This window comes from Ambystoma mexicanum, chromosome 11 (genome assembly GCF_040938575.1).
Source record: "Ambystoma mexicanum isolate Mex_15411 chromosome 11, UKY_AmexF1_1, whole genome shotgun sequence".
NCBI lineage: Eukaryota > Metazoa > Chordata > Amphibia > Caudata > Ambystomatidae > Ambystoma > Ambystoma mexicanum.
The window spans coordinates 987,896,295-987,908,999 of record NC_090934.1 but is presented as its reverse complement, the minus strand read 5'-3'; the positions used below and the strand labels follow the sequence as shown (position 1 = coordinate 987,908,999).

The 12,705-nt window shown below is 40.3% G+C and overlaps 1 protein-coding gene across 1 annotated transcript in view; it reads left to right on the top strand.

The window, feature by feature from the left end:
* Positions 1–12,705, top strand: part of LOC138505094 (uncharacterized) — a 717,078-nt gene that overhangs the window by 304,293 nt on the left and 400,080 nt on the right. Inside the window, exons 25-28 of the mRNA XM_069625408.1 lie at positions 90–356; positions 4,325–4,588; positions 12,215–12,481; positions 12,623–12,629. Coding sequence (XP_069481509.1) covers positions 90–356; positions 4,325–4,588; positions 12,215–12,481; positions 12,623–12,629 — 805 coding nt within the window. The remainder of the gene's footprint in view (positions 1–89; positions 357–4,324; positions 4,589–12,214; positions 12,482–12,622; positions 12,630–12,705) is intronic.

Below are 12,705 nucleotides of genomic sequence, written 5' to 3'. Positions count from 1 at the left end.
TTGGACAACCCTGGTAAGCATAGTCAATGAATCGATCCACTTCCGTCTTTCATTTCATGTAATACATGACATATTTTCATGCTCCATAGATCCTTCAATGCCAGAGTTCCCGAGCTTGAAGAATGTGCAGAAAAACAGAATCTCTCTTGAGTGGACGCCTGCTGCAAATATGACTGGTGCAGATTTCATTTACAACATCACATACAGTAGTTCACAGGGGGCTTGGAGTGTCACAAACAGCACTGCCTATGCCACCCTTGTGAGCCTGGTACCTGGGACAAACTACACAATACGCATTGTGACAGTCGCTGCTGCTAATTATACCAGTTTGCCTGCTATCATATCTTCATACACAAGTAAGTTGAGTTTCTGTTTTTGTATAATGTGTTCATGAATGCCCTACACTGATTTTCTTGTCCTCTGTCATTGTACAAGCAAATATGAATTCAGTATTTCCAAAACCTATGGTAATCTTAGGAATGTATTTTCTTTATTAGTAATAAGCTAAACGTAATAGTGCAAGATCTGTTCACTACGTCTACTGTTTCTCTACAAGCGTAAATATAAGGCAGGTGTTAAAAGGAGCTATGATGATAACAGGACTGCCCCAGTTCTTTCGCTACAGATGCTTACTGTGATTTTATGGGTGGTGCCCTCAGCACCCCTCAATGTTCCCGGTGTGATGTCCTTTGCCTGACTCGCAATTATTGATGCTTTAAAGCTGAAACAAAAATATCAAAAATTAAGATTTTCTGCTTTTTATGAAATAGTCTATACAATCCATGTGCACATGTTTTTGACGGCAAGATGCCATCATATGCCTCAATGTTTTGCAAATATTTAAATGTCAATGCCCCTTTGCCTGCAAAAATTGCTTAAACATAGAAAAAGGAAGCTTTCATTACTGATGTTTTTTCTCCAAATATGTGTCTGTGGAGTGCTACCAAGGTGCGTTTTCTGGGAATAATTTCCTTAAACAAATTGTTATTTGGCTGTATCCAGTCTTAACCTAGAAACATTGAAATATTATTCATTACGTAAGAAAAGTCTAATCTTGAACCATAACGTTAAGGATATCAGCTTTACTTTTTCAGCATCATTTATTGCAAGAGTTGGCTGTGAAATAAATATGAAATATTGCAGAAAAAATATCAAACAACTGTTTGATTTAAGGCACAAAACGGCCCCATATCATCGCTGCTCTCTGTGATCCAAGAAGGAAAAAATCCTCTACGTGAGAATTGAATACGACCAGATCCATCACAATGCAAAACATATATCAAAGATTACAACAAAATTGTAATATTCTGTATTAGTACCTGCCAGGGTCATGTTCTTGGCCTCCCAGCCAATGGGTAGGCTCAGAAACGGGGCTTAGCCACATGGTAAAGCCCAGGCTGTGAGCCTCCTCAGAGCTGGAGGCTGCCATCGTCCCCCTCCAGATAGTGATGTAAGTGCCCCTCCGTGCCCTGCGTCCCCATTCCCCAACTCCCTCCCTTTATCCACATATTTCGCCCCCTCCCATCCCTGTCCCACTTACCTTCTGCTTCTATGTCCCTGGCCGGTGCCGGGAGCACTAGTGTTCCCGGAGTGTCCAGGCGCATGAAAAGGGAGAAGGGACAACATGTAGTCCCTTCTCCCCCTATCCAAAGTGCCCATATTTTTTTTTCTTTTTAAGTTGCAAAACGGTGTACATGTCCTTTCTCAACTTAAAAAAAAACACTATTAGCATCCCAGTACAACGTGCAGAGCAGTGATGTTACTAATATTAGACCAACTCCATGAAACGCCATATTATGGCGAGATATTTTTTTCATTCTACTGCTACTGAAATGACACAGCTTCCAATTATGTTCCAGGGACATTAAAAGGAGGCATTTGTAAAATGTGCCCGCTGGTCAAGAATAAAAACATGGAATTTCTATGTGGTAAAAAATATGTTTACTTTGCCATTTCTCCAGATTTAAAACTACAATGTTCCTAGAAGTGAATGTTTAATGTTGCTACAAGAGAATATGCTTGTAACAAATTGAATTTTGGTAGCTCAATCAGTCCTCTGCACAAAAATCATTCTAGGGTGATCAAGAATTGTTTGCTTCAGTAGACTTTCGCTAAACGTTGGCAAGAGGACCTCTAACCTGAATCTCCGACAGATAAGAGTCATGGACATTGATGATTCCAAAACTCTGCTTTTGTGACAAAAAAGGTCTGGCTCAATTCTGATACTCAAATTTATGGTTTCTTTCAAAATAATTAGGGATTACGTTTGTTCTCCTTGCATATAATATTGATTGTGTCTATCGACTGCATTTACACGTTGACTGTGCACAATGAACACCCTTTTTCCTACACTCTCCTCCTCATCTAATTCCCTTTTTTGTCAAAGCATATTTTCTTCAACATGCATTTGTTGGCTCACAAAACACATTGCACTTTATATTATATTGGTTTCGTAACTAAGTAACTCCAAGCAATACATACTTGGCTTACTTGATATGTAGGTGTCAAGTTGTTTGAGAACCTCCCTCAACTTTTCAAATTCAAGCACTTCACACATTCAATATAACGCACCTTTTATGCCATGTTGCCCTGGCTACCCTAATAAAGATATTGATATAATAGATGAGTTTATACTCATTGCTTTAAGTTTTTAAACTTTTCATCTAACTAATGTGCCACATAATTTTTCACACAATATGAATATGGAGCAACACCTCATTAAATCATATGAAATGTATGAGTCTAATTGCTTGTGAACACTGCCTAACATGCACCATATTGACCTTTTACCAACCAATGAAACACAATGGCCCAGCCAAGGTGACAGTGGCCGTTTGCAAATGTGGAATCAGGCCGTCAGCCCTGCTCTCCATAAACTCTCCAGTCCCTCTTACATAATTTTATTTACTTAGATTTTGGATTGCACTGGCTCATAACAGGATTCTCATAATACATTGTGTTAATTACAGACACACTGGTAGAATTTGGCTCCCAGCATGCTGATGTATGGGTATCAATGTGCTCTCAGTGTGTTGGTTTATGCGCCCTGGAGAGGTTCATTTCTTACATTTTTCAATAGCAACAAATACTTGTTGGTTTTGCTCGTTTTCATTCGCTTCCTTGCACTTTTCTGCCCTTGAAGCGCTTGCTCACCATCTCACCGTTCTAGCACTCTGACATTACTATGCATATGCATGCAGGTTTCAGCCTACAGATGGGCGGCGGCTCTCGCTCTCCACAAGGGATGCAGATTAATTGAATCTGAATCTTTCAACATATGTGGCTCCACTTAAGGTTTCAATTCTTAAGCACATAGTGATTCGTTCTCTATTTTCTGTTTACTAAAGGCACCTCTATCTTTTTTTAAAGAAAGTGCTTTCACATTACCTACAATGGAATGCACTGAATATTGTTATTTATTTAAACTGATATTAGTTTAATTCACTTGTGTCATCTATGTCACCTTCATATTCCAAGAACCCTGATGATCGCTAAACAATATGTATAAGTGTGAAACAAATACTGACTTGGTTTGGAAAATACAGCTACAAGAATGAAATATTTTTGCCTATCACAAGGAAGGGAATACATATTTTATTTAACTGAATGGACTCATTGCCAGCACCTATCCTTGCTTTAGTTAAAATCACTTGTAAGGTGCATTCACACATGTACCAGTGCTGCCATTATATTATATAGATCCAAAACTATGTGGTGCTTCTATCAGATCCCACTGCAGTTTAAAAGCATATACTCTTGTGTTATGTGCACATTTCATTGATGACATCCAGTATTCACTAAAATATAATCAAACATGCATTCCTTACTCCCGGCATTGAAAGAAATTGCTTGACAGCGAACACAATGTATTTATTGACCGAAGCACAAAGCGTTCTTAATTTGTCGACCTATGCCCTCTGACACTTACGGCTACTCCTTCTTCTTTCGTTCCAGAAAGTATACAGAGCAATAGCTCGTGTAGTTTACTTTGTTACTGCCTGATCCGCATGCACATGCCTATACATTGTTGGTCCAGTTATGCTCCCCCTGGAACTGGTCAATCGGCCTCAAGTTGCTCTAACCTCAGGGGTATTCTGTGACCCATGTCCTCAACAGCTGGTGAGGTCAGGTAGGCCAGACTTCCTCTCTGGGATGCCAAACCAGGAATTGCAAGGCAGTGTCTGTGGGTTCCTAGGGAGTTACCAGGCATATCCTGGTGACCCCAAATGCAGTTCCTGATACATCTGTGATATCTATTATGATTTGTGTCTCAATGCTCCACCAATTTAGAGATTATTAAGACATCTGACCTTTTCCTCCTTAGGGCCTGAACGGATACCACCTGGGAATATTACTGTCATAAACAATCACTCAACAAGTTCCTTGCAGATCAGCTGGAACCAACCCCCTGGAATCGTGGAACTATACACTATCGCCATTCAAGGGGCCGTCAACCAAACCCAGAACAGCACAACTGCGCAGCCTGTTACTTTCACAAGCTTGCTCCCTGGAAGGGAATACACTGTCACAATCACAACAGCCAGTGGCCCTTACAACGAGACATCAGATCCAGTGACTGGAGTAACATGTAAGTGCATATGTTACAGTGTACAGATTTATTGTCAAAAGTGTCAAAACAGCCACAATACATAAAGACAGAAAATAATTGTTGAATTCAATGTGAAATTCGCCTGCACGTTTATGAGGTTTAAGTAATAGGAGTTAGTTCCTCCACTTTACCTCCAAAACTTGTAGTTTGGAGGTGCTGCAAAAATTCAGGTAACAGAATTACCTCCACTTTTTTCCTGCACCACAAAACTCGTAATGAGGCCCATTTGCTGTACTGTTTGAAGTAAATAGGGAAAATAGGAAGCATCCTCATTGGTAATGCCTCTACACCTTATTTCATGTTTGTCCTTGATTAATCTCGCAATTTGATGTTAATGGTGATGATGTTTTAGATTAATATAATGAACCAATGATTTTAGGTGGCTAATGTTATGTTATTATTTATTTATCACAGTCCTGCTGTTTGATAATTGTGTTATTTACCATGATTATTTTCTTGCTATTAATATTTGGGTATTGCATGGCCTCTGTGGGCTTGCTTCATGAGCTCCTGCCTTTACACTTTTCATCTGGTGCCTGTTCTTGATGCCCCTTCTTATGCCACTTGCATACACCAGAGACATGGGCAGCACTGGTAGTTAAAGGACCCACAACCTATGGGAAGATACATAACAAATGACTCCTGGGAATCTGCGTGCTGCCACAGGGCAATGGGGCAAACGAAACTGAATAAAGTAAAATCGGTATGTCTTAGAAGCAGCTCACTGAACTGTGCACATGTGCCCATAAATGTTAAAGGGCCACAGCAATGCTCAATGCACACTCAGATGCATCTGCACAATCACAAACAATATGGGAGGGTTCTGTGTGGGGATGATCTGAGTGCGGAGACCACACAAGTGAGACAGGTGCAGCAATAGGGGAACTCTTGGAAGGTTGTTACGTTCCGGGGAATATCTGCTCTTAAATTACCAATGAAGCCTGAACACAGGGAGCCACGTACATGCTCTAGTGCAGGTAATATTGCTTTGTAGAATACTGGCTGCTCGACCCATTACTTGGAGCAGTCCAGGAGGTATGGGACATGACATCAATTGCTCCTGGAGACTCGTGTCATTACAAAGGAGGTGACTTACATGAAATGGGAGTGGTGGGGGTTGAGTTCCACTCCTGCCATTCCTCTAATGTTCATGATCTTATCAGTCGTATCCTTAAGAAATGGAGGGCAGAAACAGGTAGGAAATGATCAAGCCTCTAAGTATTTGATCCTGCATCCTAATTTTGAAAAAATGCAGTTTCTCTAGTTAACCTATTTCTACACAGATACACTCCAATGACATACTATATAATATTATGGGGAATATAGGCTTTCACACATGCCCTTAGTAGCTGGTACTTATGGACTTCAAACTAGCGTCTGAACACCAATTGTACAGAATCCTAGCTGGTTGGACACGGGAAAACCTGACGCAGAAAGACACTACAGACTCTTCTGAGGCAGCTAGGCATTGTGCACTCATGGAAACTAGTACACCCATCGGGAGGGAGTATGCTGTACACTGCACTTCACCTAAAAGCTCATCCCATATCAATTACCTTTGCCTATGAAGGAATTGAAAGGATGGCATAACCAAAGTTGACATTGCCAATATTCAAATATCCAGACACACGCTGGTGCCAAAATAACTAAAGTGGATATTTTCAATGTTAATTTGTATGACCACGCTCTGATCGAGGTCACGATTTAAGTGGATCTAAAAAAGGTGTTGACTTAACATGGCTCTCTTCCTAAATTGCAATCTCGCAAACCAAATGAAAAAAAGACCTAATAGTTTCTAACATTACACAAAGCCAGAGCTGCATGTGTCAACTGTTCACCTGGTGGTGAAGGTAATTATTCAAAAGACTTGCCTAGTGTTCGGCCCGGTGCCGCAAGATAAAAACCAACAGGAAGTAAATGTAAAAAGGCTCATGGGGAAGAATCTAGAAAAGCAATCCTCAAACCTGAGGAACGCAAATGGACAACCTACTGACATGCACTGATGAATAGAGCAACAGAAATATGCCATCAATATCCTCACACATCGAAGGCAGAAGATGCACTATTTAGGACCAGGCAGAGGTCTTTGGACACAAGAGAAAAGTATGTTCCACTTTTTATGTATCAACTAAAAATACTTCAACTCTCCTACAAGATCTTTGGAAAAAAGTGTAACACTGCAAGGCTACAGGATGAGGAGCAAACTCTTTGAGGAATTCGGCAAATATAACAGCTTAGAGCATTTTGGTGATGAAGTAGACACAGAAGCTTAGGAAGATGTCCTTGGGTGACTAGACCCACTGAAGCTCAGTCAAGAAGACAACTCATGCCTGGTAATAAAAGTGTCAGTATTGCGGCTCAATTTTCACATGAACACAGGCTCACCACCAGGGCCAAATTATCTACCACTTGAATTTTATAGCAGTCCAAGAAGGAAATAACTCAGGTTGAACAGATTCCCAGGGGTGGGGAGACATGATATTTCTGCATTAAAATGCTGCACAAAATCGTCCGAAACGCATCAGTCTTTTTTGTGTGTGGCCATTAAAATGCCGAAATTTCACATAGAAGCTTTCAGACTAAAGTCAAAAGGGAAAAATCAAAGCTGACAAAGATGTCCACAAAAGGACGAAATGAAAGTTTTAGACACACAGGCTTACAATGAACACCAAATCATGTAAAATTCCTAGCTATAATACTGTGAGTAATTTTTATGGTGGTCACCAGCAACATCAATTCACTAGTTGCTTTGATTGAAGTGACACTCTTGAGAGGCGAAAATATTCATGGTGTGAAATCTCTTTGGATGGATTACCTCTTTGGCAATGTTGAGTCTGTCTAAGAGACCAAAGTGTACAATCTTCTTATTAACCTTTGTTAGGAGCGATTTTCAGAACTGCCAATGGTGTGGGGTTTCTGAGAGGCCTATCAAGTCTATGAACTATGGCTATTCACAATTGGTCTCACCAAACACTCTCAGTTCCACATGTTAATTCTGCCACAAATATATTGAGAATCAAAAATATCGCCATATTTCTGCGGTGAAATTTACACATGGACCCTGCGGGGGACACCCCGCAACCCTTGCATAATTTTTAAATGTGGGGGGGACATCCCACACAACCCCCGCTCCCACATAATATCCCCACCAAATATATCGCCTATGGCAAACCAAACGGCCATATCTAAGGCAATATTTTTGGTGGCGGTATTATGTTGTGATACCACACTCTCTGGGTATCGTAGGCTGAGCAGTAAGGTAGACTAAGGAAATCAGGGCTATGGTATTTAAGTACAATTACAACACTTAGAGGGAGCAAAGTATTTGAGGGCTGCAGAGATGTAAAATACTCTATTTGTTAGGCCCAAAACACATGCAGGCAAAACCTAAGGAATATTATTTATTACACACTCTGATACCTATGCATAGATATCATAACAGGTTGTTTGAAAGGGGGGCTACACAACTCTTTACACTTACACACAGATATAAATAATCCTGCAAAGTAATAGAAAACCCTTTTCAAGTAAAGTGGAGAGAGGGAAAAGTGGTTGAAAAAGTGGTTGAACAAATATAAAACAACCTGCTTGATAATTATAATGTTAACTGAAGTAATCCTGCCCTCACCATGAAAGAGAACGAGTTGGAATATTATTCACCATGCATGCAGCTTGTGGCTGTTAAATCATGAACTGACAGATAACATAAATCGATCCAGCAACAGATAGTCACTGGGCGAAATGTGGATTGAGACCAGACAATCCCAATTTGACTTTCAACCAGTTCAGTCACACAAAGGATTTATCAGGAATCCAAAGATGACACGTTCATGAGAGTGATGCTCAGAAGTCATTCAGCCAACTGGGGTAGCGATTCACTTCAATAATAAATACATTTGGCTCATCTTCTAGCCGAGGAACACTGCCTCTGGACATAGAAAGTGGGCTCTGAAAGAAATGGTTTAGATAATGTGTTTACTGCACTTCAAGAACCATGTGTTCAGAGCTCAAAGACCAAGGCAATTAACAAACAATTATGCAACAACAATATGCAACTCTTTTATAAGTGGCATGGTGAATGCATCTGGGAACGTGATTTTCAAATGACTGTGACATCCCGGAAAACAATTTGAAGTTCCCTACTTTAATGTATTGAGGTAATTTGTCTCTTTTCCCCAAGGGGGAGCCTCTCCCGTTGAGGTTAGGGAGGTGAGCACGCATTGCAAGAATCTCCATTGGGGTCTGGGCAAGTGGCACCTAACTGGGAGTGACTCCCCCTTAGGTGATAAGGACTCCCATTTCTGTGAGGAACTCCCTAAGTCGTTGCCCATGGTGGCATATATGGGACTATCAGATGTGAAGAACAGAATAAAAACAAGAGACTTGGCTGAAGAAGAAACTCAGATATCCTGTTACAAACAAGAAAGAGATTCTGTCTCTTTAAATAGAGACCACCATTCAACTGAGACAAAGAGGCTGAAAGGAGAGCACATGCTGATGCAAAATGAAGCAGAGAGATGCCTACGCAAACAAACCAAGCGTCGATAAGGAGAGAGAAATGAAGGAGAACGGAACTCCAGTCAAGGTGGTGGCTTGACCACAAAGACTTTGTGGTGGCCAGTGTACCCATCCAACAACGCAAAAAAACACTAAGCTGCAAAGTCAGCGAACCGTCCAGATACCCCCTGGCTTACCAGCTCGCACAGAGAGATAGGCCCGAGAGCGGGACACTGGAGAAGACGAGAAGGTTAAGAATGCAAACTACCGAAGTGAACACGTTTTAATCCTGACCCCGGAGATGTTCCCCCACAGATTGCAAGGTAACGGGGAGAACCGGAGAACCGGAAGACCGGCGGGTAACCATTATGAAACAGGAGAACATCGTCTCAGTGGAATTGATGAGACAATAAAATTAAAGTCGAGGAAATTGAACTGTAATAATGTGAGATAGCGAATCACCATAAAAGCTGGAAAAGAGACCATTAAGATTGGGCCTCAAGTACCCTGGGAAAAGGGGAATGTACCACATATGTTAAGAGGCAGAGACTGTAAACCAGAAAGAGAATGTTATGAAGGGAAGACAAGTGAAGCCCATAAGAGAAAAGATACACAAACCAAGCCACCCCAAGAGAGGGGGAACATTGCATACTGAAAGTATATGTCACAACTAAGTAAGAATATACTACAGAAGTACAAAATGCACTTCACTGTGGAGCAACCCATAACCCAGAGAATGTATAGGGATTCCTGGAAAACAATCACTAAGGAGGAGGGATACCAAAAAGAACTTGTGAAAGAGTTACAAGAATGAACACAGAAAGTGACTAGAGACTTTTTCAAGTTAACCTACTAAAAAGAAGTCTGAAGCAAAGGAGAAAAATTGTGTGAAATGACAATCAGGATAAGGGAGACATTCTCCTGAACTTAGTTTGTTAGACTAGTGGAAGGATCAGTTAGGATTAGTTCTTGGACAGCAGTCTTGTTTTCATTGTATGAATTCCTGATGATGAACGACCACCTTAGTGTTTTATATAGCAAGGGAACACCCACATAGCAATTGGAAAAGTTAGGCCCTTTTTCAATAATTTTATAAAAAAACAAGCGGCAATATCAAAACAGTGTCTCTGTCTCTATTCTGACCCGGCACAATATATAAATTGATCATCAATATGGCTGGTTGTCTCTTGCAATAAAAATATGTCTTGGACTTCATTGGACTCGGAAATGGACATTTGATTCCAAATTATGTAACTGTGGCAGAGAGAGGGGCATCTGCACGTATTTTATGTCATGGTGTCTTAATATCATTCCTAGCTGGCCGAGGATTAAGAACTAATAGACCTGGTCCTCAGCATTGATGTCCAGCTCAACTGAAAGCTATTCTTCTTAAATGATTCATCGTTTTACCAAATTCCTGTTCACTCAACTCAGATTCTGGATTAAGAAAAGCTTGAAAGCTTGTTTCACGAAACCTGGAGTCCAAATAACCTCTCCAGGGTGAAGACTGGATAATAGAGATGGGGAGACTGGCCACATGGAGCATGGGGAATCATGAGAACTTCAAGTGAATGTGTGACAAATTAAAGGATGCGTAGGAGGACTGAATATTGGGTGCAATCTTAACTCTTTTTGTCCACCTTTTTATTTAAAGTCCTCATATCCATACCAACTTCTTCCTTTTTGTTTCCTGCAATTGTGAGGGAAATATGTTAAGATTTGTTGATAACCATCATTTTGCCTTATCAACACAATGCTACTTGCTCTTTGATGATTTTTCAGTTCCGTTTTAGACGATTTAGTAATGCTGTTGCTTCCATGGTCTGTTAATGATTATATGTTTATGCTATTGTGTTTAACTGCAGTTTATTAACTTCACATTTTTCTACCTCACTTCCAGACCAATAACAAGAGGAAATGTGTAGTTTTTCATTGTACTTCAGGGGAATGCAACCTTTGTCTCTCCGGATGTTTTGGCCTACAACTAGGGCTGGGCAATATTGACCAAAAGTCACATCTCACTATGTTTGTTTGGGTAAATGCTCAGTTGTTAGCCGCCAACTACATGTGAGATGTCACAAACACTTTTATTTATAAGACACTGATCAAAATAAAGTGCAAATACAAGGTTACTCTTCCTGTTTGAGAATACACAGAGCTGTGTGAATATCAAAATGTAAATACAAAATGGTAGTTTATGTAATAATGTATATATATGTATATAACTCGATGTTAATGATATTGTCTCATCCTATATCGATTCTGAAACTGTATTAATATATTTCCAAAAGTTGATATATCGTCCAGCCCTACCTACAACTCCCATCTGCCCTTCGCCATATAGTCAAAGGCGAAGGATCTTTGGAGCCATAAGCCAACACCTCTAGAGAGACACAGGCTGCTTACTCCTTATGTACTTACTGAAAAATTAATTTGAAAAATCAATAATGGCTTTCTCTTTACATCTTTGACATGGAACATTGAAAAAGAGTCCACGAGACATACCCAAACTTTTTCCTTATTCCGCACTCACCTGCTCTCCTCAATGCCATCAGCTCATGTCTTTGAACCTGGCTCTGCCCTATTTACATCCCTCTGTAATCTCCATCGTTACTGCTACATTATTGATTGCCAATGTGTTGCATATGAAGTACTCCGATGCTCATGCAAAGAGGGGCAGGTCCTATTGCTAAAGTGTATTAAATACGTTTTCATTAAACATATTTATTACAGAGTTTTCACTGACCAAATAAATTGGATTACATATGTAGTCCAATTTCTAAATTTGATGGCTTGGCTGAATAGCAGACGGGTATCTTATATCTTACTGTTTACATCAGGAGTGTCCAACTCCAGGCACCCAGGGCTGCAAACCTGGCCTTTTTCAGTATATCACTGATTAATATTCATAAGATAAATTAGCATGAATTTAGAAATATTGTATGCAAATTTATCTCATGAATATTTATGCGGGATAGCCCGACAATCTGACATGTTTTCCGGCCCTCATTGCCTGCAGTTGGACATCCCTGGTAAGCATAGTCAATTAATCGATTCACTTCCGTCTTTCATTTCATTTAATACATGACATATTTTCATGCTCCATAGATCCTTCAATGCCAGAGTTCCTGAGCTTGAAGAATGTGCAGAAAAACAGCATCTCCCTTGATTGGACGCCTGCTGCAAATATGACTGGTGCAGATTTCATTTACAACGTCACATACAGTAGTTCACAGGGGGCTTGGAGTGTCACAAATAGCACTGCCTATGCCACCCTTGTGAGCCTGGTACCTGGGACAAACTACACAATACACATTGTGACAGTCGCTGCTGCTAATTATACCAGTTTGCCTGGTATCATATCTTCATACACAAGTAAGTTGAGTTTCTGTTTTTGTATACTGTGTTCATGAATGCCCTACACTGATTTACTTGTTCTCTGACATTGTACCAGCAAATATGAATTCAGTATTTTCAAAACCTATGGTGATCTTGTGAATTTATTTTCTTTGTTAGCAATAAGGTAAACGTAATAGTGCAAGAGCTGTTCACTACGTCCACTGCTTCTCTACAAGCGTAAATTTAAGGCAGGTGTTAAA